The sequence below is a fragment of the Eucalyptus grandis genome, chromosome 8 (assembly GCF_016545825.1).
Source record: "Eucalyptus grandis isolate ANBG69807.140 chromosome 8, ASM1654582v1, whole genome shotgun sequence".
Classification (NCBI taxonomy): Eukaryota; Viridiplantae; Streptophyta; class Magnoliopsida; order Myrtales; family Myrtaceae; genus Eucalyptus; species Eucalyptus grandis.
This window is the reverse complement of record NC_052619.1, coordinates 11,255,111-11,279,093: the sequence shown is the minus strand read 5'-3', so window position 1 is coordinate 11,279,093 and position 23,983 is coordinate 11,255,111. Positions and strand designations below refer to the sequence as shown.

Sequence of the window (23,983 nt, the reverse complement as noted above, 5' to 3'; positions counted from 1 at the left end):
TCTGTCTTGGAAAAGGCAACCGTTGGTCTAGAATTTTATGTAGCATGATATCTTCTCCAGAGGATGTCAACAAGGTAGATACAATATCTCCTGGATGCTCACCCATCATTGTTTCCATGGCTACCACTCCAAAACTATATACATCGCATTTCTCATTAACAACCAAAGTATATGCGAGCTCTGTAAAAAAGAATACAAAAGGCATACAAAACTTTAGAATGTGAATGATAACCATTATGTTCCAAGAATCGATTTCTAGCTAGAAATAGAATTTTCTATTTTATTCTCCGGACAAGTTTCTGAACAAAACTACGCATTTGATAACCTTATAAAATTTATGTTCTTGAAATAGTAATTAATTTGGTAACAACACAAAATTTCTCCCTTCCGAGTGATGGTAGGAGGCATTTGGTATCTAGTGGCCAACAGGCAATCGACGGCAGGCGTTTGATGGCTGGTGATCAGCAACAGGAGGTGAGCGGGTGGTGTCCGGTGAGCGGCGGCGGGTGGTCGAGAGAGGGGCAGCTGGTGGCCGATGTTCGGCGACCGGCGATAGGCGGGCGATGATGAGAGTAAACAATAAGAAAAATTTCATTTCTCACTTATATTTCAAAAATAGAAAAGCTAAAAGTTTTGACTTCTAATTTCTAGTCCAAATCTATTTTAGGAGTAAAAATCTGATCCAAAAATAAAAAAATGAAATTACAATACCAAACAAATTTATATTCTAAACCTATTATGAGGAACAGAAAAACAGAAAAATAGAGAAGTATAATGATTATCATTTACGTAATAATTGAGGCTTCAGACAGGATGACTACACCCTTAACCGCCTGCCTCGTCGCCACCCTGCGAGGGGCAACTTTTTCCTATCCATCCTGCCCCACATAACTATGTGCGGCACCCCACCCGCTCCATTTGCCACTCCAATTTTTATTTGAAAAGAGTTTTTTTTTTTTCCACAATAAACGTATAATAGATGACTGATTTAGTAATAACAATATAGATGTAATACAAAATCTAAAATTCTTACTATTCCGACATGCTTTTACTTAGATGCAACATAAAAGTATAGTTTGTTAGTAGAATACAAAATAAATATTCATTTTCCAAAAATATTAAAACATATAGGAATAAATAAAACGAATACAAGAGTCAAAGCCACAGCGAACAAGGTGGTTCAGGGGGACATGGGGGGGGACATTTTGCCAATCGGGGCACAACCAATCCCTAGCTATTGTTGGCTAGTACAATAAAAGTCTACAAGTCACTGATGTGCATGGATAGTGAAACTTACTGCAATGTCATTTATTTGACTTGTACCTCAAGTAGTAACTTTCAGGATAAAATATATATATATATATATATATATATATATATATATATATATATATATGAAGCATAAAGTATTGCTCACCTGGTGCAATGTATCCATAGGTGCCAGCAATATTTGCAGTGAAGTTAGATGAGGACTCATGATTCAGAAGTCTTGCTGTGCCAAAATCTGATACAAAAGCTTGCATTCTGCTATTCAATAAGATGTTGTTGCTAGATATGTCTCGATGAACAATTGGCCGAGTGCAATCATGGTGCATGTAAGACAAAGCATGTGCCACATCGCAGACGAGATCGACTCTTTTAGACCAATCCATTTCTACTGCTTCGACGTCATCTCTTAAAACACAGAATAGACTCCCATTTTCCATGTATTCATAAATCAAGAACATGCATCGCCTGTGTAAGCAAAAACCATGGAGCTTGATAATGCTTCTATGCCTTACTTCTGTCAAGTGTTTCACTTCATTCCGAAAACTCTTGTCGAAGGATGGATCCTGTGCTTCAAGACGATGAAGTTTCTTCAATGCCACGACTTTCCCATTGGGCAATCGCACTCTATAGACGCTACCATAACCACCAGTCCCAATGCAATATTTGAGGTCGAAGTCCTCCGTTGCATTGATTATGTCTTCATATGCAATCCTCCCATCATAATTCCATATTGATAAGAAATTTCCATCTTTCTTTGTAGTCTCAGGTTGCACGCTCTTTGTTGCACGTTGAAATCGGAAGCAAGATAGGAAACGTCGAAATCGGAAGCAAGATACGATGACTATACAGGAAATGAATGTTGCAGGCAGCGGAATGATCATCATGTAATGAATTGTGCTGGACCTTCTTCTATACTGGTACAAATTTTTGTTGCCAAGAAAAGCGGTATCAGGAAAAGCAGCACTGAGATTATCTGGAATTGGGCCCTTGAATCGATTGTATGATAAGTTGAGGTTATTTAGGGAAAACAATGATTTACACGTGGCAATTGAGCCAGAAAGAGAATTGTTGTGAAGGTCCAGACTGTACAAGTAGCTCAGTTTCTCAAGTTCAACAGGGATTTTCCCAACTAAGTTGTTCAAGCTCAAATCTAGATGCTCGAGACGTCTTAAATCTCCTATTTCGAAGGAATAGTTCCACTGAGTTTGTTTCCTTGCAAACAGAGATTACTCAAGCTCGTCAATTTCCCTATAGAAGACGGAATGCGACCATCTAATTCGTTTGACGTAAAATTGAGGTATTGTAAAATTTGCAAGCGACCCAACTCAGGAGGAATAGAGCCACTGATGTGATTAAAGCTGATATCAAGATATTGAAGCGTAGTGAGCTTTTGGACACAGGGAGGCAACTCGCCAGTGAGAGAATTTGAGAACAACTTAAGCTTTGTTAGCCTCGACAAAGTACATATTTGAAGGGGGATTTTGCCGGTCAGTCCATTAGAAGAGAGATCAAGAAAGGTAAGGTTTGGAAGTAGAGAGAAGTTCATTTTGCTGAAATTACCTCCTATTCGGTACTCATATGGCAAGACAATCCTTTCAATGCTCCCAGAGGCGTCGCACCTTACCCCAGGCCATGCACGATGAGGTGAGGTGGTGTTGCTAGTGACGGAGGGAGGCCACCACCCGCTGTGGAGAAGTGCACTTGCCTCTGACTCAATAGAGGGTGCTGGTGCTGCAACAATCGAATTGTAGAAGGAGAAAACTATAGTAATTAGTACAGCTAAGGACATGTTGCAAATTACGCTTATCATGTTGCAGCCTTAGTCACTTGTTATTTCCATATTCAATGGACTACGGCACTTATAAAGTAAAGCGAGACGTTAGACTAACGCGTCAAAGGAAACACAATTTCCACGTTCACGCGTTATCTTTTTATTGACTTGACACTTACTGTAACTCTTTTACTCTTTCCTCCCTTCCTTTTTCTTTTGAGATGACGGAGTTGCCATCAATTCGTAGGGCTGTAAAAGGGGAACTAATTACTACACATTGCTTCATCAAGGACTATTAAAAAAAAAAAAAAAAAAACAGATCTTCTTCTGTTCTCGTAAATTCCTGAAAGAGTTGGTAAATACTAATGATACATGGATCTTCATCATGTATTATTTTATGCAACATAAAATGAGCGATAGCTATTGATATGGATAAAATCACGAGTCGAGTGTTGTGACATGCTCGGCCTTCGATGCTTCACACCATCTCTTGCTTGATAAAATTGAATGATATAAAGACTAGTAATGTTATAACTTTTAAAATAATCATTTAAATGTCATAATTTTTACCTTACTTAAGTTACATAGATGATTTTTTTACTAGAAATTCGTATGTGGCATTGATTCCAAGCAAATCAATTTGATGATTTAATATTAAATTAATACCACAATGAATTTTCAAGTTAGGAAAATCGTTGTTGTAATTTTAGATCTTCGATTTGTTATGCCACTAATTTTCAAGCAAACAAAATATTCTGCTCTTGCAAATCTCTTAATTTCGCAATTTTGTGATTCAATTAGAATCTAAACAAGCATACCAGCCAAAAGAAAAAGATTTAAACGATGTAAGGATGGATCTTGTGCACATCCATCAAGAAGTCATGATCTGTTAGGGTTTTACATGTGTTGACTTTGGATCAGTACGTGGTCAATGGTTCATGGGAAGTCAAGGTCTTTATGAAACTTCTACTAGGTGATTGGCCCTAAAAATTTCTAACCCACCGTAAGGGAAAAGTCATGGACCAACTTTCAGCCTTTTCTTTTTTTGACTAACAAGCTTTCAACTTAGAAAGAGAAAGATTCTTGCAATTCCAATCACACTATAAATACCAAAGCATGCTGTGCATCAACGATAGTGATCCTATTCGAATTATTTGTCAAAACACAAAGTAGACTTCCTCTTCCATCATGTACTCATAAATCAAGAACACACATCGCTTTGTGTAAGCAGAAAACATGAAGCTTCATTATGCTTTTATATCGTACTTCTATCAATTGTTTGACTTCATTTTATAAGCTCTTGCCAAAAGATGGATCCTCTGCTTCAAGACGGTGAAGTTTCTCCAATGCCATGATTTTCCTTGGGCAATTGCGCCATATAGACACTACCGTAACATCCACTCACTATGCAATATATAATATTGAACTCTTCCGTTGAATTTATTATGTCTTCATATACAATTCTCCCATCATTATTCCTCATCGACAAGAAACTTCCATGTTTCTCTAATGTCTCTGATTGCATGCTTTTGTTGTACATTGAAATACAAAGTGAGGCATAAGAACTAGATGGGAAATTAGATAACTGAGATTATCCAAACATATCCATTAATAAATGTCCAAAGTTCAACAAGAGCCATAATTTCGGATGAACAAAACTAAATTTTTCTGGTGGACCATATAAAATTCTCCAGTCTCACTCAAAGGTTAACTCCCAATTATTTAAGGAGTACCTTTATGTTTCTGAAATTGGTTATTATTGCTTTGAGGACGCTGTTGTTGTTGAATAATTGAACTTCTGCCGGCCCTTCTAATCATCCACTAATCCATTTATAACTTCCATTTTAATTATTTCGTTTAATGTCCCAAAAGATTGCTGAGAAATTGCAAGAAACTGCAATACGAAAACTATCTGTTGAATTTGTATGGTCAGTGGAACAAGACGACTCAAGTCAAAAATAGCTTCCGAAATACTTTGCCTGAGTTCAATTTTGGCAGCCCCAAAACCAATTTACAATTTTTCCACCCCATCCATATCTTTCAAGAGTCTTCTTTAATTTGATTTCTTTGAGCCACATGTAATAGGTTGTGTTCAACCAAAATGAACGGAAAACCGCTGGCGGTGAATAAAATTTGAAAATTTGCGTCAATTATTGAGTAAATAAAAACGATGACGGTAATGAAGTTTTTATTAGGAAAATCAGAAAAGATTCAACGATCTGGTCCTTGAAATCACGCATGAACTAATTGTACTTAGATTCTATCAAAAAGTACCCTACACTATGAAATTCATCCAAGATACCGATTTCTTCTTATGTATCAAGAATGTACTTAGTCAATTTAGCTGTTAAGTAGACCCTGTAAATGTTAATGTGTCAATTAGATTTTTTCGGAGCTGCATCAATGAGATTGCATGGAAGGGCTTGATCATTGGCATTTTTCAAGCCAAAAAAGCTTCAGAAACTTGTTTCATTGTCAGTTGTAACTTTGGGTCTGCACTTAAGCAAGCAAGCGCCAGAGAAATCACTTGAACAATGTTTCTCGCAACTGAACTCTTTTTGGGAATGGGCAAGCGCAGGTCTATCATATCAATTAACATCACATCTTATCCTTCTGAGGTCAATAGCACCGAGATGATCTTTGCCAGAAGCTTGCCCATCAGTGTTTCCATCGCCACAACTCTGAAGCTACATACATCAAATTTCTCGTTAACCACCAAACTGTAAGCGAGCTCTATGAAAAAGAGAGAGAGTCACAAACTTATAGTCATATCTCTAGAGTTAGAACCTGGATATCAGATATGAATTTTAAACTAGTTATCAATCAACATTTTCTGTTACAAATGAGGGACACCTGGATGTCAATCAAAGCCTTCAACACGTATCATCATTGAAATCTTGCTCTTAATGATCGATAGCATAGGAACTTATTTACCAACTTGGTACAATGACTGCATGAAATAAACATATCTTCTATTGAATCAAAGCTAGGAAATAAGAAAACTTTCTCATAAAATTTTGACCAAAACAACCTGTGAAATTGTCACTCTGTTTAGAAATTGTTTGGGCTATTGGATGAATAAGGCAAGGTCTAAGCAGCAGGAATGCCCAAATCTTTATGTATTGAAATTTAGCATGAAAGAAGGCTATAAAAGTTATTGTTGTTGAGAAGACATTCCTTAAAAGATTTTGAAGATTGACAAAACTTATCCATAGTAAAGACTTTGTTTATGATGAAAAGTATTTTTCAAATAGAAAGTCTAATAGGATACAATCAAATGATTTCATTCAGATTTAGAGTCGTGGCTAGGATTTCCTTCCTTATGTATTCTATCAAAAGGAAGGAGACTATTCTTGTGCAATAGCTAGTAACAATTAGCTGGATTTCTTGCCACATTTATAAGGTGTTTCAAAAGGAAAGTCTTCAAACAATTCATCGAAGATTAAACCCTCCTAGAACAATCTTATTGAGACATTTTATTCTTTCTAAGTAAAGGCTCTTGACTCATGGAAACCCGAACTATTGTATGGGCACCAGAATCTATGGGAAGCCTCATTCTTGGCGATCTTGAAGCCATCAGACCTTTTTGACAAGATCCAGGCCAACAGGTAGATTGGATGTATTATCCTTTTGAAGATATGTCCAACGGTTAGCTTAGACTAAAAGGGAATTGAAGCTTGCAATTCCAAAGTCCGAACAGTATTCTGTGATTAAATTTATTCATCTTTGTGAGCATCATTGTGTAAGCATTTAGAGCTCGAGAGTGTGTGAGGAGTGATACACACGAGCTTCAGTTTAGATAGCTCAGATTTTGTAACCTCTAATTGGTTCTCTTTTGTAGATTTCAGCCAATAGATTGTAGTCCGGGAGAGTAGACATAGGCTTGCAAAAGCCGAATCACTATAATCTTGTGTGTGCAATTCTCTATCCCTATCTCTTTAATTTTTTGATAGAATTGCACATCGGTAAAATTTGATCAACTCTTTCCATCTCTAGTGGTGTTTCATTGCAATTTCTATTAAGATATTTTTTTTTTTCGCACAATCACCTATTCACCCCCTCTAGGTGATAGTTATAGCCATAACATATATTAGTTTGATAAGGCCAACTAAACAAGTTCTGGAATGCATAAGGGGGGCTGTAACGACGTTGATTATCGTCATAACACTCTTTTTCAGTAAAACTGATGGTTTTATATGAGATGGGCTTAAGGCTCGTCCGCCCATGCTAGGCCCAAAAGGCCCGGCCCACAGGAATAGGGCCCGTGGATGGGGGAAGATATAAAAGGGAGGAGAGAGAGAGAGATGACACCTGTAGGAAAAACGTACGTCTTCTTCTCTCCCGCGCGCTCTCTCTCTCCAAAAAGAAAAAGAAGAAACAGTAAGGCATACGGCATTTTCTTCTTCCCTTCAAGGCTTCATCGGATCGAACAGGGGCCAGATTTTCTTCCTCTTATCGGCGTCGGTGTCTAATCTGTGGCTAACAAGGTACGCTCGAATCTGTGGTGTGCTTTACGATCGATGATACGTGTTTATCCCGAGCTTCGTCTTCCGCATTGATTTAGGGGTTCGATTTAGTGTCGAATCCGCTTTTCAAGGATCCGTTGTTCCCAACACTGGTATCACAGCCCTAGTTCACGTTTTCCCGACCTGTTTGATGTTTTTGATTGAATTTTCGCGAAAAAAATCGGCCGGCACGGATCGGGGCGAGAAATCCCGACACCCGAGTGCTGTTCGCCCATTTTTCCGAGTTTTTGCAAGTCGAAATCGAATTCTGATTATATAGGGAGAAAGGGCTCGTCGAGACGAGTCCGGGGACAGGTTGTGCGCCGCCGGGCGACGCCGCACGCGCCCATACGCGCGGCCGGAAGGCGCTGCGCGTGGGCGCGACGCGCCCGGAAGCGCTGGCTCGCCCAGCGCGTGCGCGCCACCGGCCGGCGAACCGGCACGCGCTGGTCGACGGACATGACGCGTCGATGACGTCAGCAATGACGACGTTTCGCCGGGCGGTCACCGGCCGGCGACCCGACCGGCGATCCAACCTGACCCGAACCGCGGACACCGGCACGCGCGCGCACGTGCCGGATGACGCCTGCGTGACGTCAGCCGCGCACGCGCGCGGCACGTGCCGTCCGTTCGCCTGAATCGCCGACCTGTCCGTCCGGTCCGACGACCACGACCGTTGACCCGTTGACCGTTGACCGAAAAAAAAAAAAAAAATTGTTTCTTTTTCAATTATATCTGTATAGGTAATCCATTTTTTATTCTGCATTTGTTGCATGAATCATGGAAATTTATGTATTTTCCATTTTGTTTAATTGTGGATTAAAAGTGATCCATTTTAGTTCTGCATTTGTTGCAGGAACTATGATGCGTTATGCACGGATACCTGCAATCCCAAGAACGGACGAAGAAAGAGCTAGACTGAAAAGGCTGATGAAAGAGTTAGGCGATTATCGGTGGCTTGATGGTGATTTAGTATCACACATGGTCAAGGTCAATCGATGATACAAGAAATCATCGGAATGGTTATCTTATGCCGAACTTTGAGATGGTGCGGTTTTGATGGACACTCTTCCACTCCGAATGGCAAGCAAAGTGTTAGATCGGCTATGGGAGGTCAACGTGGTCCCGGATTACAGGGGGCTAGTGGAAGCTTTTGTAAGAGAGTACTATAGGATTGAGTTGGCCAAAACTTCAACCCTTAGATTGAGCACCACATGGCCCAGAGTGAATGCGCCTTGGTGGCGACATGAGAGCTCTCCAAAAGTTTTTTCATGGTTGGCAAATGTGCCTTCGTTTTCTCGAGATGTTTTGGTGATAGATTAGAAGGGGCATTCCTATTTATTTCTTAGATTAGTTTGAGATGTTATTGAGTGTGAATATCTTTTTCTAAGTTGATATTTTCTTCTGTGTATATTACTTAGTGTAATGGATTGTTGTATTATGTGAAAGCATAGTTATTCTATTGGATATTAAATTATCTGTTGCTTTATGTTATTGCTGGTTGCTGTGGGTAATTAGCTGTGAGTAGTTTAGAAGTTTTTGTAGCTTCATAGAATTGATTTTGCATATAACAATCATATTAATGATAGTTTTAAGTTAGGATTTTGGAGGATGATTGGAAACGTAGTGACCTTTTGATTCTAAAACCTTACTTGAAATTGTTCATTAATATGATGGGTCTGTGCAAAAGGGATGCATAAATGATATGCATTAATTATTCGTGCATATAAGTCTGATGTGTTCAGATTGATGGATTCAGCAACTAAGAACGTAATTGCTGATGTGAACGGCAACAATTGTGGAATATTGAATATGAAGATTCAATATGTGCTGGAAAAGCTAGAAGCACTAGAAGCTCTTGACCATGTTATGTGCGCCACCTTGAGCTGGTAAAGGACCGCTTGACGGCATGTGAGCCGAAAATAGATATTGGCTATGCTGGTCCTAGCTCATAAATGGCTTTGAGCTCTAAGCGCAAGCGTATTGATTCGTTCAATATGTGGGAATGCAAAGGATCAAGTCCTTATTGCAAGAGATCAAGAATTAACCAACACAAGAGAGGAAAACGTCCTCAAGTGAAGAAAATGTCAAGGGTGAGGTGTTACAATTGTGACAAGAAGGGTCACTATGCTCACGACTGTTGTGAGCCGAAAAAAGTAAACACCTCTTGTACATTTGAGAACTTTGATTATGTGTCAAGTTCTGAATTATTAGCTGAATCCAATCCTTTGTGGACTGTAGATTCAGGAGTAACAGATCATGTAGCGAAGGATAGAGGATCCTTCGTGGAATTCCGACGAGTACTAACTGGAACTAAGTGGATCTATGTAGGAAATAACTCCAGAGATGAAGTTAAATCGATTGGCACTTGCCAATTGAACATGCGTGGTGGACGCAACTTGTTCCTACATGATGATCTATATGCTCCGGAGATTCGTCGAAATTTAAGTGTCTGTTTTGGTGTTGGTTAAGCTTGGTTTTAGTGTGAACTTCCGTAATAGCGGTGTAGATTTGTATTTGGATACAAACTACTATGATTGTGGTCACTTTCTGGATGGTTTTATTGTACTGAATGTTGACTGTGGTGATGTCAATATTTGTTATTCCCTCATTTCACGTCTTTTACTTCATGTGATAATGATGTGAATGTGTGGCATGCTAGACTTGGTCATATTGGCCAACAATGTATAAATAGACTAGCCAAAAAGGGCTTGTTGGGCAACATTGAAAAAGTCGATTTGCCTAGATGTTAGCATTGCCTAGTAGGGAAAACGACAAGGAAACCATTTGGAAAAGATAAAGAGCTGAATTTCCTCTGCATTTAATCCATTATGATGTCTGTGGTTCAATGAATGTGAGAAGAATGCATGGGGCTGTTTATTTCATCACTTTTATAGATGATTATACTCGATTCGGATATATCCATTTGATTTCTTATAAATTTGAAGCATTATGTTGTTTCAAAAGGTTTATGAACTTGGAAGAAAATCAATTAGACAAGAAAATAAAAGTATTGAGATCCGATCGAGGTCGAGAATATTTATCGGATGAGTTCAGAAAATAATGTGATGAAAAGGAATAGAAATACAGTTGTCTATTCCATATACTCCTCAACAAAATGGTGTTGCAGAGAGAAGAAACAGAACCCTACTGGAAATGGTTAGGTCCATGATGGCGCATGCTAACTTACATATCACTTTTTGGAGTGATGCGTTATTAACTACTGCCTATATACTTAACTGGATGCCTTCCTAATTAGTTAGTTCCACTCCATATGAGTTATGGACAGGTAGAAAACCGGACTTAAGTTTTCTTAAGTCATGGGGTTGTACTGTCTATACTCATGAGTCATCTCACAAGTTTGGGAAATTGGGTCCTAAAGGAAATAAGAGTATTTTAATGAGATACTCCGAACACTCGAAAAGGTATGTGTTCGTAGGTGAGCAGGAAAGTTGGAGTATAACTGAATTTGAATCACGGGATGTCACATTTTTAGTGGATGAATTTCCTAAGAAGGGCAAAATAGGGGAAGATTGTTCCCTATTTGAAACCTTGGATCAAGATAATGATATTGGTAGGTTCGTCCAAGTGGGAGTAATATGAGAAGTGATGAATTGAATTCAACTCATTCTCAATTACAATTACATGATGAGATGATATCGTCATTATCTAATCCGAGTGGGAGCATAATGGGGAATGATGTGCTAAGTGTACAATCTCCCATATAGCGAACAAGTCGCCAAAGTATTCCCCATCGACATTTTGACATTGAAGGAGAAACTTTTATGATTGCTCCACAAGATGAGGATGAGTCAAGAAATATTAATGAGGCTCTGAATTGCCCTAGTAAGGAAAAAAATGGATTCATGTAATGGAAGAGGAAATTGAGTCAAAGAAATCAAACCAAGTTTGGGAAACTGGTTGATCTTCCAAAAGGACACAAAGCTATTGGGAACAAGTGGGTTCTCAAAATAAAGCAAAAGACTGATGGCTCGATAGAAAGGCATAAGGCTCACCTTGTGGTTAAGGGTATAATCAATAGGAATGAATTGATTATGAAGAAACATTTTCTCCTATAGTGAGATTTACCTCGATTCGCATTATTCTGGCAAAAGTGGTTAGTATGGATCTTGAGTTACATCAAATGAATGTAAAGACTGCTTTCCTCAATGGAGAATTAGAGGAAGAAATATATATATATATATATATATATGGAACAACCTGCTGGTTTCATAGTGAAAGGCCAAGAAGAAAAGGTATGTCGACTTTGGGGGTCGATATATGGCCTTAAGCAGTCGTCAAGACAATGATATATACGTTTTCATAATGCCATAATGGCATATGATTTTACAATGATAGATGAGGATCATTGTATATATATCAAAAGATTCAAAGGTCTATTTGTGATCATATCATTATATGTTGATGATATATTAATTGCCAGAAGCAATATGGAGCTTGTCAATACTGTCAAAAGTTGGTTGTCTTCTAATTTTGAATTGAAGGATATGGGATTTTAAACCCATGGACACTCCTATTGCAAAAGGTGAAGGATTGAGCCATAGATTGTGTCCAAGGACTCCACAAGAGAAGGAACAAACTAAATATGTTCCTTATGCTAGTGCTATTGGGAGCTTGATGTACGCTATGATGTGTACAAGACCTAACATATGTTATGCAGTTGGAATGGTGAGTAGATACCAATCCAATCCAGGTTAAGCACGTTAGAAAGCCGTTAAATGAATACTAAGGTATCTAAAGGGGACTGCTGATTATACGTTGAGTTAATTATGGAAAGGATTTGCAACTCAAAGGCTATTCTGATGCTGATTGGAGAGGAGATTTAGATGAAAGAAAATCTACCTCTGGGTTTGTTTTCTTACCGAATAATGGCACCATATGTTGGAGCAGTAAGAAACAAAAGTGTATAGCCTTGTCCACGATGGAAACTGAGTTCGTGGCATTATCAGCAGCAGTATAAGAAGATGTTTGGCTTAAGAGATTATTGGATCATTTAGGTGTTATTTGAAGTGCTGCAGATTCATTGTTGGTTAACTGTGATAGCCAAGCAGTAAAAGCGTATACCAAAGATCCAAAATATCATGGCAAGACCAAACATAAAGATACCAAGTATACTTTTGTCAAGAATATAATTGCACGAAAAGATGTGAACTTAAAGTACATACTACGCATAGAATGGTAGCAAATCCTATGAAAAAGCCAATACCTAGATATGTGTTTTGTGGCCATATGAAATCTCTAGGATTGCGTAGAGGATGATGTACTAGATTATAATTTCCCTGAAGTGTTCACATTTGATGAATTTGTGTTTTTCATCATTAATGCCTATGAATCTTTGTTTGATCTTTATGCATCTTAATGCTCAGTGCATTACTTTAACTTGAGAAAGTATGTCGGACAGATATAAGATTAGCCCACTCACACGGGTAATCGCCTCTATTTACTGTGTGATAAATAGAGATGAGACTGTTTTTTAAGCTTATTATCTAGGTGATAATCGAGAGCTCAAGCTTAAAATACGTATGTCGCCTTAACTGGGTGTTAAGATGATGACATAATACTTACTATGTCCGAAAGTAAAATACCCCACATATTTTACTTTATCTGTCTATGATGCCGATGTGAGTTCGATGAATTTTGTGAATGAGTAGATACGTGAACTCAAGTTAGACATTGGGTATGTCTGAACTATCATCTGTACGGTATTGAAGGTGTAGACATACGCTCCATGGGAAATGAGTTAATACCGTAATACGTATTTCATACTACGTATGCATGAAACGACCAATAAGAGTGGCAAAAGTTTGATCTCAACTTTTATGTCATGTGAGACTCTTGAGGAAAAGAGTTCCTCAATTTTTAGTCCCCTCATGACTTTTACTTATTCTCAATATTTATATTTAATGTTTGCTATCTTAGGATGTTGTCAATGATCATGAGTTTGATTCGATCTAATGGGGCATTTCTAGAAAAGCAAGTTGAACTGAAATTGAGAGTTTGAAGGGAAGAGGAAGATCGATTTTGGAGAATCACATTATAGTTTTGTATTCACCGGTTAACCAATTATGACTGTCTTTGTGATAATCATAATTGTGAATACAATATATATATCATTGTTTGAAAGAGATCAGAGAGATATAAATGTGATCAATCGATCTAGGTACTGCATACTAAATCTACTCGGAGTATGACGCCCATTATGAGCTGCTATATATTCCTAACAGATGTATAGCAACGAGCTCTCAAAGTATGCTGGTCGCACGGATTATTCACCGGTATGAATGTTGAAGAGAGGTAAAGAGAATCATGTTCAACCCACCATGTGCAAGTGGGAGATGATGGTTTTATATGAGATGGGCTTAAGGCCCGTCCGCCCATCTTTGGGCCCAAAGGCCCGGCCCACGGGAATAGGGCCCGTGGATGGGGGAAGATATAAAGGGAGGAGAGAGAGAGATGACACCGTAGGAAAAACGTACGTCTTCTTCTCTCCCGCGCGCTCTCTCTCTCCAAAAAGAAAAAGAAGAAACAGTAAGGCATACGGCATTTTCTTCTTCCCTTCAAGGCTTCATCGGATCGAACAGGGCCAGATTTTCTTCCTCTTATCGGCGTCGGTGTCTAATCTGTGGCTAACAAGGTACGCTCAAATCCGTGGTGTACTTTACGATCGGTGATACGTGTTTATCCCGGGCTTCGTCTTCCGCATTGATTTAGGAGTTCGATTTAGTGTCGAATCCGCTTTTCGGGGATCCGTTATTCCCAACAAAAACCAATTGAGATTGCTCACCTGGTGCTACGTATCCATGCGTACCAACAATAGTTGCAGTGAAATTGGATGAAGAGTCCGGATCTAGGAGTCTCGCTATGCCAAAATCGGACATGAAAGCCTGCATTTCAGTGTTGAGTAATATGTTGTTGCTAGATACATCTTGATGAACAATCAACTTAGCACAACCATGGCGCAAGTAAGACAAGGGGTTCGCCACATCCCGATGACATGCACTCTTTTGGGCCAATCTAGTTCCATCACTTTGATGTCATTTCTCAACGTGGAAAATAAATTCCCCCTCGCCATGTATTCACAAATCAAGAACATGCATCGCCGGTGCAAGCAAAACGTAGAGCCTAATTATGCTCCAGTGTCTCACTTCCGTCAAGTGCTTTACTTTGTTTCTAAAGCCTGGACAATAAAAGTGGACAGAATAAGGACTTTAACTAAATGATAACTTTTGTACAACGCTCATTTGATACCATAAATTTTAAAGTGATCATTAAAGAATTATAATTTTTAAAATAAGATCAAATAAATTAAACAGGTGATTTTTTTTATCGAAAATTCCTATGTGGCATTACTTTTCAGCAAGTCACGTTGATTTTCTATCTGAAGCTCATCAAGCTCACTTGAACGGAACTGTAAACTGTCATCAATTCGAAGCCTCTTGATTTTCTTGCACGTTTATCAAGAGTTTAATTTGCTTAAACAGACAAAAGGCTCATTCTTTCACTTCAGATAGTAAACCCAAACTTTCCGGCTAAAGTAATCAACGAAGGTTAGTAACTTAGTATACATGTGGCACTTCCTTTCAAGACGAAAATTAATTTATACGATTGATTGTCTCTTTACATTGGATTTACTCTGATTCCGCAACATCGTGATTGCGAAGTGGCAGGCCCTCCATCCATCGTAAACTCTGAAATAATGATTGATTCAAGTAGAATCTGAACAAATTCAATAAGTGAAGGTCTTTGGCGAGTTCACACCTCAAAAGTCAACAAGCCAAGGACTTCGGACGTGTATTGATTGCTGGACCAACACGGTTCGTCTAGAGTAATCCGTGGTTTTTTGTTGTTTTCGCTATGTCGGATCCTTAGCCATCGAAAAGGAAACGTTGGTCAATTTGCCGTCTTTAATTGAGTAGCAAGTCCTCCACTAAATAGAAACTATCCAGAATAACACGTAGTGAATATCCTTATGTTGCCTAATTTTGTGGCCACAACAACACATTATCATTTATCATGCATTCCGATCTTACTAAAAAGACGAAAAATAAACGACTGTCTGATGAAGGCTTCTCACTCCTCAGTAATTGCTACTTGAGTAAATTCTAGCCTCGCTAGTATAGAGAAAGTTTGACATGACTTAAAAACTGCAGAAGCAGTAAACTTGATACGCTCAACCATGTTCGCCAATTCGCAGCATTATTGTATCAATCAACTCCTCAAATTGTTGGAATTGATCTGCTAGTATTGGGACAAGGACTTAATGGTCCTTGCTCTTTTTTTAGGCTTGACGAAGTTTCCGTTGATCCATCTTCCTACCATACTCCTTGATTATTTTTTTGGAGCAGCGCACGTGAGATTGAATAGAAGGGCTTGGCCAACGTTAGTTTTGGAGCTAGAAAAGCCTCCAAAACTTGTTTGGTTGAGGGCGGTGACTTATATCACTTCTAAGGCAAGCAAACGCCAGAGAAACTACCAAAACGATATTTCTTGCGATAGAATTCTCTCTTGGGATTGGCAAGCACAGGTCAAATATTTGGTGTAGCATAAAATCTTCTGTCACGCTTCGATCCTCGGGCACGCACACATCATTCTCACTTGGTCGATTTTATAATGCGATATCCCAAGACTAAGTATCGCCAACCCTTTCATTTTTTAAGACATGCGGAAAGCGATTATAAATCCCCAGAATGATAAATCGATGGGATAGAAAAGTGTTTGACACCTAAATTTTTGCACAATTTTTGGGTTAATAAAAAAAAAACACACACACACACATGGCATATAGTTTAGAAACATTTTATTTAATTTTAGGCCGCCGGTGAAAGGAAGATTTTTCACATATTCTGTTCAGATTTTTCATATTTTTAGGTAATATACATTAAGGGGTGTATTTTGTGCAAAGAGAGAATTTTTTCTGGATAGAATATGCGAGAAATACGAAAGGGAATATTGCGCGGGGTATGTATATTTCAACAACATATTTAGTATAGATATCGTACATGGCAAAAAAGGAAAAAATATATGTCGTGAGGATACATTTTTGGACCTATAAAATACATTACGCGCAAAGTAAAAGGGATTCTTTTCGGTTGGGTGAAAAAGAACACCAAAAAAAAAAAGTGAAAAGTAAGTGACGTAAGAGAGAGAAAAAGTAAAAAAAAAAAGGGTGAAACCCTAATCGGGGACTGTTCATCTTCCCCAAGGGTCCCCCGACCCCGCCGGCGCCGCACCGGCGCCGTATCTCCGATCGCGAGCCCCAGCGCCCGAAGCTCGTGCCCTCCCGACGTACCGCTGCCGCATCTCCGTTCGCGAGCCCCGGCGCCTGTCGACCCAACAGATCGGTCCCGTCGCCTGCAGCTCTCAGATCTGGCGACGATCTGACGTTTCTGCTGCCCCGCCGTCGCCGATTCGCCGCCGACCTTCGCCAGTTGCAATCGCCGACCGCTGCCCCCGCGCCGCTGCGGCCGCACCACCACCGATCCGCCTCCACCGCGTCCGCCAGCCCCCGCGAGCAGCGCCGCCGCCCTGTCAATCCGTTGTCGGAGCTGCAACCCGAAGCTCGTGCCGCCCCGACACCGCCTCTGCTCGCCGCCTGCAGATCTGAGATCCCCATAGCAGCCGATCCAGATCCGACGCCGTCCCTGCCTCCTCGTCCCCGCTGCGACCCAACGACGTCGCCGGACGCCGCGCCCTACAGCCAGATCTAGACATCGGAGCTCCTCGCCGCAGCCGCCCGAGGCCCCTGCAGTCCCTGCAGTGCCCCACCGTTCGAAGCCCGCGGCCCGACGACCCACGATCCGCGATCCGCGCTCCGTCTCCGTCTTGCCTCTGCCCGCGAAGTCGCTGCCGCTGCCAAGCCGAGATCCAGACGCCAGAGCTCCTCGCCACGCAGCTTTCCCCCGCGACGCCCCTCGCCGGAGAATCTTGCCGGCGATTCCCCAAAAACTGGCGGCCAAGATTTCTTTTTTTTTTTTTTTTTTTAAATAAAAAAGAAAAAAAATTAAATTAGGTATTTTTGCTTTACTTTATTAGGCAAGTTTAGGTTTTTCTTTACTTTTTTTTTATTATTATCACTTTATATGTTATTTTCTTTGGTTTAATACCTATCTCGCATAATTGGAAATCTCAACATATTACATATCACCCGATTAAGAACCGCGGGGTTTTTTATTTCATATATAAGGCTTTAGATAAATTGATATTTTGATCTTTAAAGAGGCTAAGATTAATTTATCGATTTTACTAGCGAAATATTTTCTTTTGATCTCGAACGATGTGTGATATTTTTGATGATTTTGAATGAGTTGTCTCGTCTTAATTGCCTTGTTTATCTTGAGATATGTTTGGGTTAGAATATTACATAGTTTACATGTTTAGAATAGGAATTTTATTTCAACTTTAAAAAAAAATCAAAATCAAAGTTGCTAGATTTTAATTTAGGTTGCATGTTTATTAATTTTGAAAATTAGTAAAAAAACAACAAAAAATCATCATGCATATGTCATGTAGAATTATGGCATATTTTGCACGTCATTGCATATTATGGTTAAATTGCACTTAATTTAATTTTAGATAATATTTGTTTTAATTTATTATAAGTTTAGGTATTTTTAGATATATTGCATTTTAGGATTATTTAGGTTAAGATAATGTTTTAGTTTAAATTAGGGTTTGACTCAACCTAATTCCTAATATAAATTAAATAGGATCTTAATCTAATTAGGTAATTTTCACATTTCACTAAATTTCGAATTTCATGAAAAATATAAATAAAAATGTCATAGGTTAAATTAGTTTTATTATTTAGGATAAAATGCATTCTTTTAGGAAAAGGAAAAAATGTCATATGCACGTCATTAGGGTTAGATTCATTGAAATGCATGTCATTTAGTATTTTTGCTAGGCCCATTTAATTAGAAATTACATGTCATTAGGATTAGGTCATTTAGTTAATATCGCATTGCATATTGCATGATTTTCATTAATTAAGTGAAAACAAAAAAAAGAAATTGCGTGTTGATTAGAAACCATATCTAGGGTTATTGATGTGGATTTTAATTTAACATTGTAGATGCTTTCGTTGCTTGGAGGTAAGTTTTTGCAATTTATTTATTGTTTATGCGAGTGTTAAATTGGTGGTTTGTGCATACGCATGATAACCTCACATGTTAGGGAAATAGATTTAAAATCCATTCAATTTGTTTGCCAAACATTTTGAAAATAAAAGAATGGTACCGAAGGCGTTAGAAAAGTCTAGCGTAACCAAATCCTCGAACTCATAATCTGGTTCGTAGGAGTAAAGTAAATCTCCCATTACTTTACTTTGGTTCTAATCGACCCACCAAAAATAGATTAGTTGCGACTCCGATTAAAAAATCAATTGCATGCTAAGAACTTGAACCTAAGTCACGAATTGGTATGGGCTTGGGAGGCTCGAGAGTTAAGTTTAGCTAACAATCCATTAGCCAAATCTAGGTGGTTTACACCCGAAAAATTGGTCACGACAAAAAGCAATGCCATATTTTTCATATTGAAACTTATAACCAAACTTTTATACAAAACACAAACCAAGTACTTCATAATTATTCACATCAAAATGGAGTTCTCAAAAGAAGATGGAATCTCAGTCCATCCGGGCCATACTCAAGGCCCCTCCCGGGATTATCTTCTTCTTCCAAAATTCTTCTCCTCAGGTTTCACCTCAGAGTTCTCTTTCTCAAATTCCTCCTCCTTAGCTCCTCATCGGGGTCCTGAAATGTTTTCCCCAAACTGGGATGAGACTACGTCTCAGCAAGTTCTACCCCACTAAGGCCTGATTAGTAAACCATTATACTATAGGCTGCCTAAACACGCACAGGGCAGAGCACTTACCTTGGCTTCAGATTCCACCTGCATATTAACACAGTTCAATAGGCACCCAAGCAATCACATCACAGATCGATATCTCGATCAATCGACCCAGTCGATCACACGCCAACCAGACCACTCACGGTCATTTCCATTCAATCCGTCATTTCACAACATCAGATCAAAGCAATGATCAATCGACCTAATCGATTACATGTCAGTTTGACCATTTCTAGGTCATCTCACTCCACACCATATAATCCCCAATAGTACACTCAGTCACCGAGCTACAGTAATGCTCTCGGGCGTCCATTCGCCAAAGTGATGTACAATACACACTTTATGTGCAGACTTTTAGGTATTCCAATTAGTTTCAACCACATGGGCACGATACTCGACACACAGAAATACGGCCATGCAGGCACGATCTACACCACACAAGCACGATCTACGCCACACAGGCACGATCAACTATCGCCACACAGGTATGATCAACTATCGCCACACATGCATGATCAATTATCGCCACACAGGCATGATCAATATTCAACAATTTGCGTGCATTCTCTAAGGCATCCTACATGCCAAAACAATGTAACAATCGCCGAGCTCCATCACACAGCATTTCTTCTAATCTTTTATCATCATCGATAAAATATCGTGCGTGGGTATACGAATGGCCTTAGCCGAAATATAATAATTTCATTTCTACAAATTCCACCATTATTTGCGTCCATCAAAACACTTTTGGTGCTGTCACAACCGACACCCGATTATTTTCCATTAATTATCCAAATTTATTAATCCGGGGAAAATAATCTTATAATCACAATTAATTCATTTCAGCACAAAATAAAGCTCGATTAAATAAATGGACTGCATCACGATGATCATCACGAAATTCCGGTCGTCGGATAACCCAACCTTAATTTCCGAAAAATAAATAAATAAATAATTAATTTCGAAAATTAATAATTAATAACAATAAATCCAATTTAGCTCAAAATAAAGCCCATTTAAATAAACGGACTACACCACGATCATCAGCATAAAATTTCGATCACCGGCCATCTCAAACTTAATTTCTGAAAAATAATTAATAATTACGAAAATTAATTAATAAATATTCAAAATTCAATTTAGCTCAAAATAAAGCCCGATTAAATAAATGGACTTCACCACGGTCATCAGCATAATATTTCGGTCGCGGGCCATCCTAGTTGAATTTTCCGAAAATAAATAATTATTTAATTTAATTCCGAAAAATAATATTTAAATACCAAAAATTCCACTTAGGCCCGAAAAGCCTAATTGAAGCCCACTAAGGGTCGGGAAAAATCCTGAGATACTTTCAATAAATAGTAGACCACGTCTACTTGCTAAATGCACATTCAATTAGTCTAATTCGCATCACAATTGACTAATAAATACTAATCCATTCTAATCTAATCACCTAATTACAATTAATTAAACCTAACCAACCCCTAAGCATAATTAGCCAACTAATCAAGGATTAGTGAGATTACTCACCGGAATCACGCGTAAATCGGATCAATCCGACGAGGGCGACGCGAGGAACGATAAACTCCAAAGCGGGCCTCGGGTTCGGGGCCCGGAAACGGCCCAAAACGGGCCCGAAGGGGGCTGGAAACCCACTCGGCCACTCGCTGATCAAGGCTGGCCGAGGCTGGTCTGGCGGCTAGGGTAGCAAGGGGAGGCCGGCGGAGGGCGGGGACTCGGCGGAGTCCAAATGGTGGCGGACGGAGCGTGCGACGGCTAGAAGCGTCGGGCCGAGCTGGACAGCGGCTGGAATTGCACGGGGAAGACGCTTAGGCGCGAGGGGCGGCAGCTAAACGCGCGGCGTCGCGCGGTTGGTGCAAACAGTGGCCCGGCGGCATGCGACGGCGACGGCGAGGCCGCGGCCACGCTCCGGCGTACTTCTTTGGGCTGACGTCGGGTAGAAGGCCGAGGGAAGAAAGAACGGCGGCGGCGACGGCGAGGAGGGTGAGGAGAGGCGAAGGCGGGCGGTGAGCGGTGGGCTGCAGCGGCGGCGGGACGGCGGTGGCGGTGGCGGCGGCAGTCCTCGGCGAGCTGCTGCCCCACTTCTTCTTCCACTTCTGGTTCGGTTCGTTTGCACGAAGAAGAAAGAAGAAGAGAGAGTGACGAGAGAGAGAGTTTGACCAATCAAAGAAAAGAAAAACAAAGAGGGAGACGGCTAAGAGAGAGTCGGTCGGGGGGAGAGGAGAGAGAAAAGAGAGAAAAGGGAGAGAGAGAAAAAGAAATAAAATAAGTCTTATTCTTATTTTTCTTTTCTCTTTCCCTTTCCTTTTATTTTCTTTTGGTCTTCAATTTTTCCTCCGATAATTTCTTTATTGAAATTTCGAACTCGTCAATAATTTGACGGACGATGAGACAGATCCTAAAATGAATTGTGACACGCTCGAATATTCGATTCTCGTAACCAAATTAAATTTCATAGTTAGAATCAATCAAACGCGATTTTAGTCCAATCCAACCAATTGAGTAGCTTTTAGGGATTTTACTGCAAATACATCCCTTAATGGCTTCACCCAATAGGTTAGTTAACTCGTGAGTGATCAGCTCAGAAAGAAAGGACCATAGGCACGTTGACGACATGCACATTTCCATTTATTGAAACGGGGTCGAATTTTAGGATGTCACAATTCTTCCCCTCTTATAAAAATTTCATCCTCGAAATTTAAACCATTACACATTTTGCTCAAAAAGGCGGGGGTACAAGTGTCTCATCGACTCTTCAGTCTCCCAAGTCGCTCCTTTAGTACCGTGGTGTTGCCAGACCACTTTGACCAACGGAATGGTCTTTGTACGCAGAACTTGCTCTTTACGATCGACAATCTGAATCAGGCTTTCAACGTATGACACACGGTCATCCACATCTAATTCCTCGAAATTGAGTACGTGGGTCGGGTCAGGCTCGTACTTCCTTAACATCGACACGTGAAAGACGTCATGTACTTGCACCAATCTTGGCAGCAACGCAAGATGATACGCCAGGTTTCCGATTCTTTAAAGAATCTCAAACGAACCTACGTACCTCGGACTCAGCTTGCCTTTCTTACCAAAGCGCGAAGTTTCCCCTCATTGGTGACACTTTCAGAAATACGTGATCACCAACTTGGAATTCCAAAAACCTTCGACGCTTATCTGCATAACTTTTCTACCTATTCTGCGCTGTCTTTAATCTGCCTCTGATCACTGCCACGACATCTACTGATTGCTGAACTAACTCTGGACCTGTGATTTTCCTTTCCCCGACTTCATCCCAACATACTGGAGTTCTGCACGCTCTGCCATACAACGCTTCAAATGGAGCCATCTTGATACTCTGCTGGTAACTGTTGTTGAAGGCGAATTCCACCAGATGAAGCTGATCTTCCCAACTTCCTTTGAAGTCTATTATACACGCTCTCAGCATGTCTTCAAGAGTCTGAATTGTCCTTTCGACTAGCCATCCGTCTGAGGATGATATGCCGTACTATATAGAAGCTTTATACCTAAAGCACTCTGCAAGCTCTTTCAAAAAGCAACAATAAACCTCGGGTCTCTATCGGATGTTATCATAACCGGCACTCCATGCATACGAACCATCTGATGCACATACAAGTCTGCGTGTCTATCCAGACTTAGGTCCTTTCGAACTGCAATGAAGTGAGCCAACTTTGTCAGCCTGTCGACCACTACCCAAATTGAATCGTTCCCCCTCTGACTCCTTGGTAGTCCGGTCACGAAGTCCATCGTGATATGCACCCATTTTCATTCTGAGATCACGAGAGGTTGTAGAAGTCCTCCCAGCTTGCAATGCTAGGCCTTTACTTGCTGACAAGTCAAACACTTGGCCACATGTTTGGCGATGTCCGCCTTCATACCTGACCGCCAGTAGTGTTGACACAGATTCTGATACATCTTAATACTTCCAAGATTAACGCTGTAACTACTACGATGCAATTCAGATAAAACATCCTCTCTAGGCTCTACATCGTTAGGCACAACTAAACGTCCACGGAACCTTAGTGTCCCATCGTCAGAAGTCTGAAAGTCAGCTTTTCTTTAAGCTCTTGGAAGTTACACTCACATTGATCTGTCCACACGAACTTTTCTTCTTCTTCCAGGAATCGAGTTGTTAACGTTGAGAACCCTTCCATGAACCTTTTGTCATACTCTGCTAAACCCAGAAAACTTCTGATCTCCGTCACGGCTATTGGTCTTGGCCAATCGTTTATTGCTTCTATCTTATTTGGGTTCATGAAGGTTCCTTTTTCCTAAATTCACGTTCACAAACTAATTTGGATGCTCACTGAACATCAAGGCATTCCTTAAGTTAAACCCTTTTGTAGAGAACATCAAAGTTATACATAACCAAAATATTCAAACATCACTTTAGTCAGTGATTCTCCTCATTACAACTTCATTATCACGAACTGAAATTTTATAAACTTGACCAAAATTCCAGTGTGCTACTTTGATAAAGTCACTCTAAAAACGTTCTTCCCCTGATCGGTGCATAGCCGGTTCAATCCTGTCCCCTTCA

The 23,983-nt window shown here is 40.0% G+C and overlaps 1 protein-coding gene across 1 annotated transcript in view; it reads right to left on the bottom strand.

Moving 5' to 3' along the window:
- The window catches only part of LOC120286963 (MDIS1-interacting receptor like kinase 2-like), a 19,914-nt gene extending 2,735 nt beyond the window's left edge, over window positions 1-17,179 (bottom strand). Inside the window, exons 1-5 of the mRNA XM_039299577.1 lie at window positions 16,856-17,179; window positions 14,351-14,450; window positions 2,830-3,000; window positions 1,418-2,446; window positions 103-180 (exon numbers count right to left, since the gene is read on the bottom strand). Of these exons, the coding sequence (XP_039155511.1) occupies window positions 103-180; window positions 1,418-2,446; window positions 2,830-3,000; window positions 14,351-14,450; window positions 16,856-17,179 (1,702 nt within the window). The remainder of the gene's footprint in view (window positions 1-102; window positions 181-1,417; window positions 2,447-2,829; window positions 3,001-14,350; window positions 14,451-16,855) is intronic.
- Between the last annotated feature and the right edge of the window lie 6,804 nt (window positions 17,180-23,983).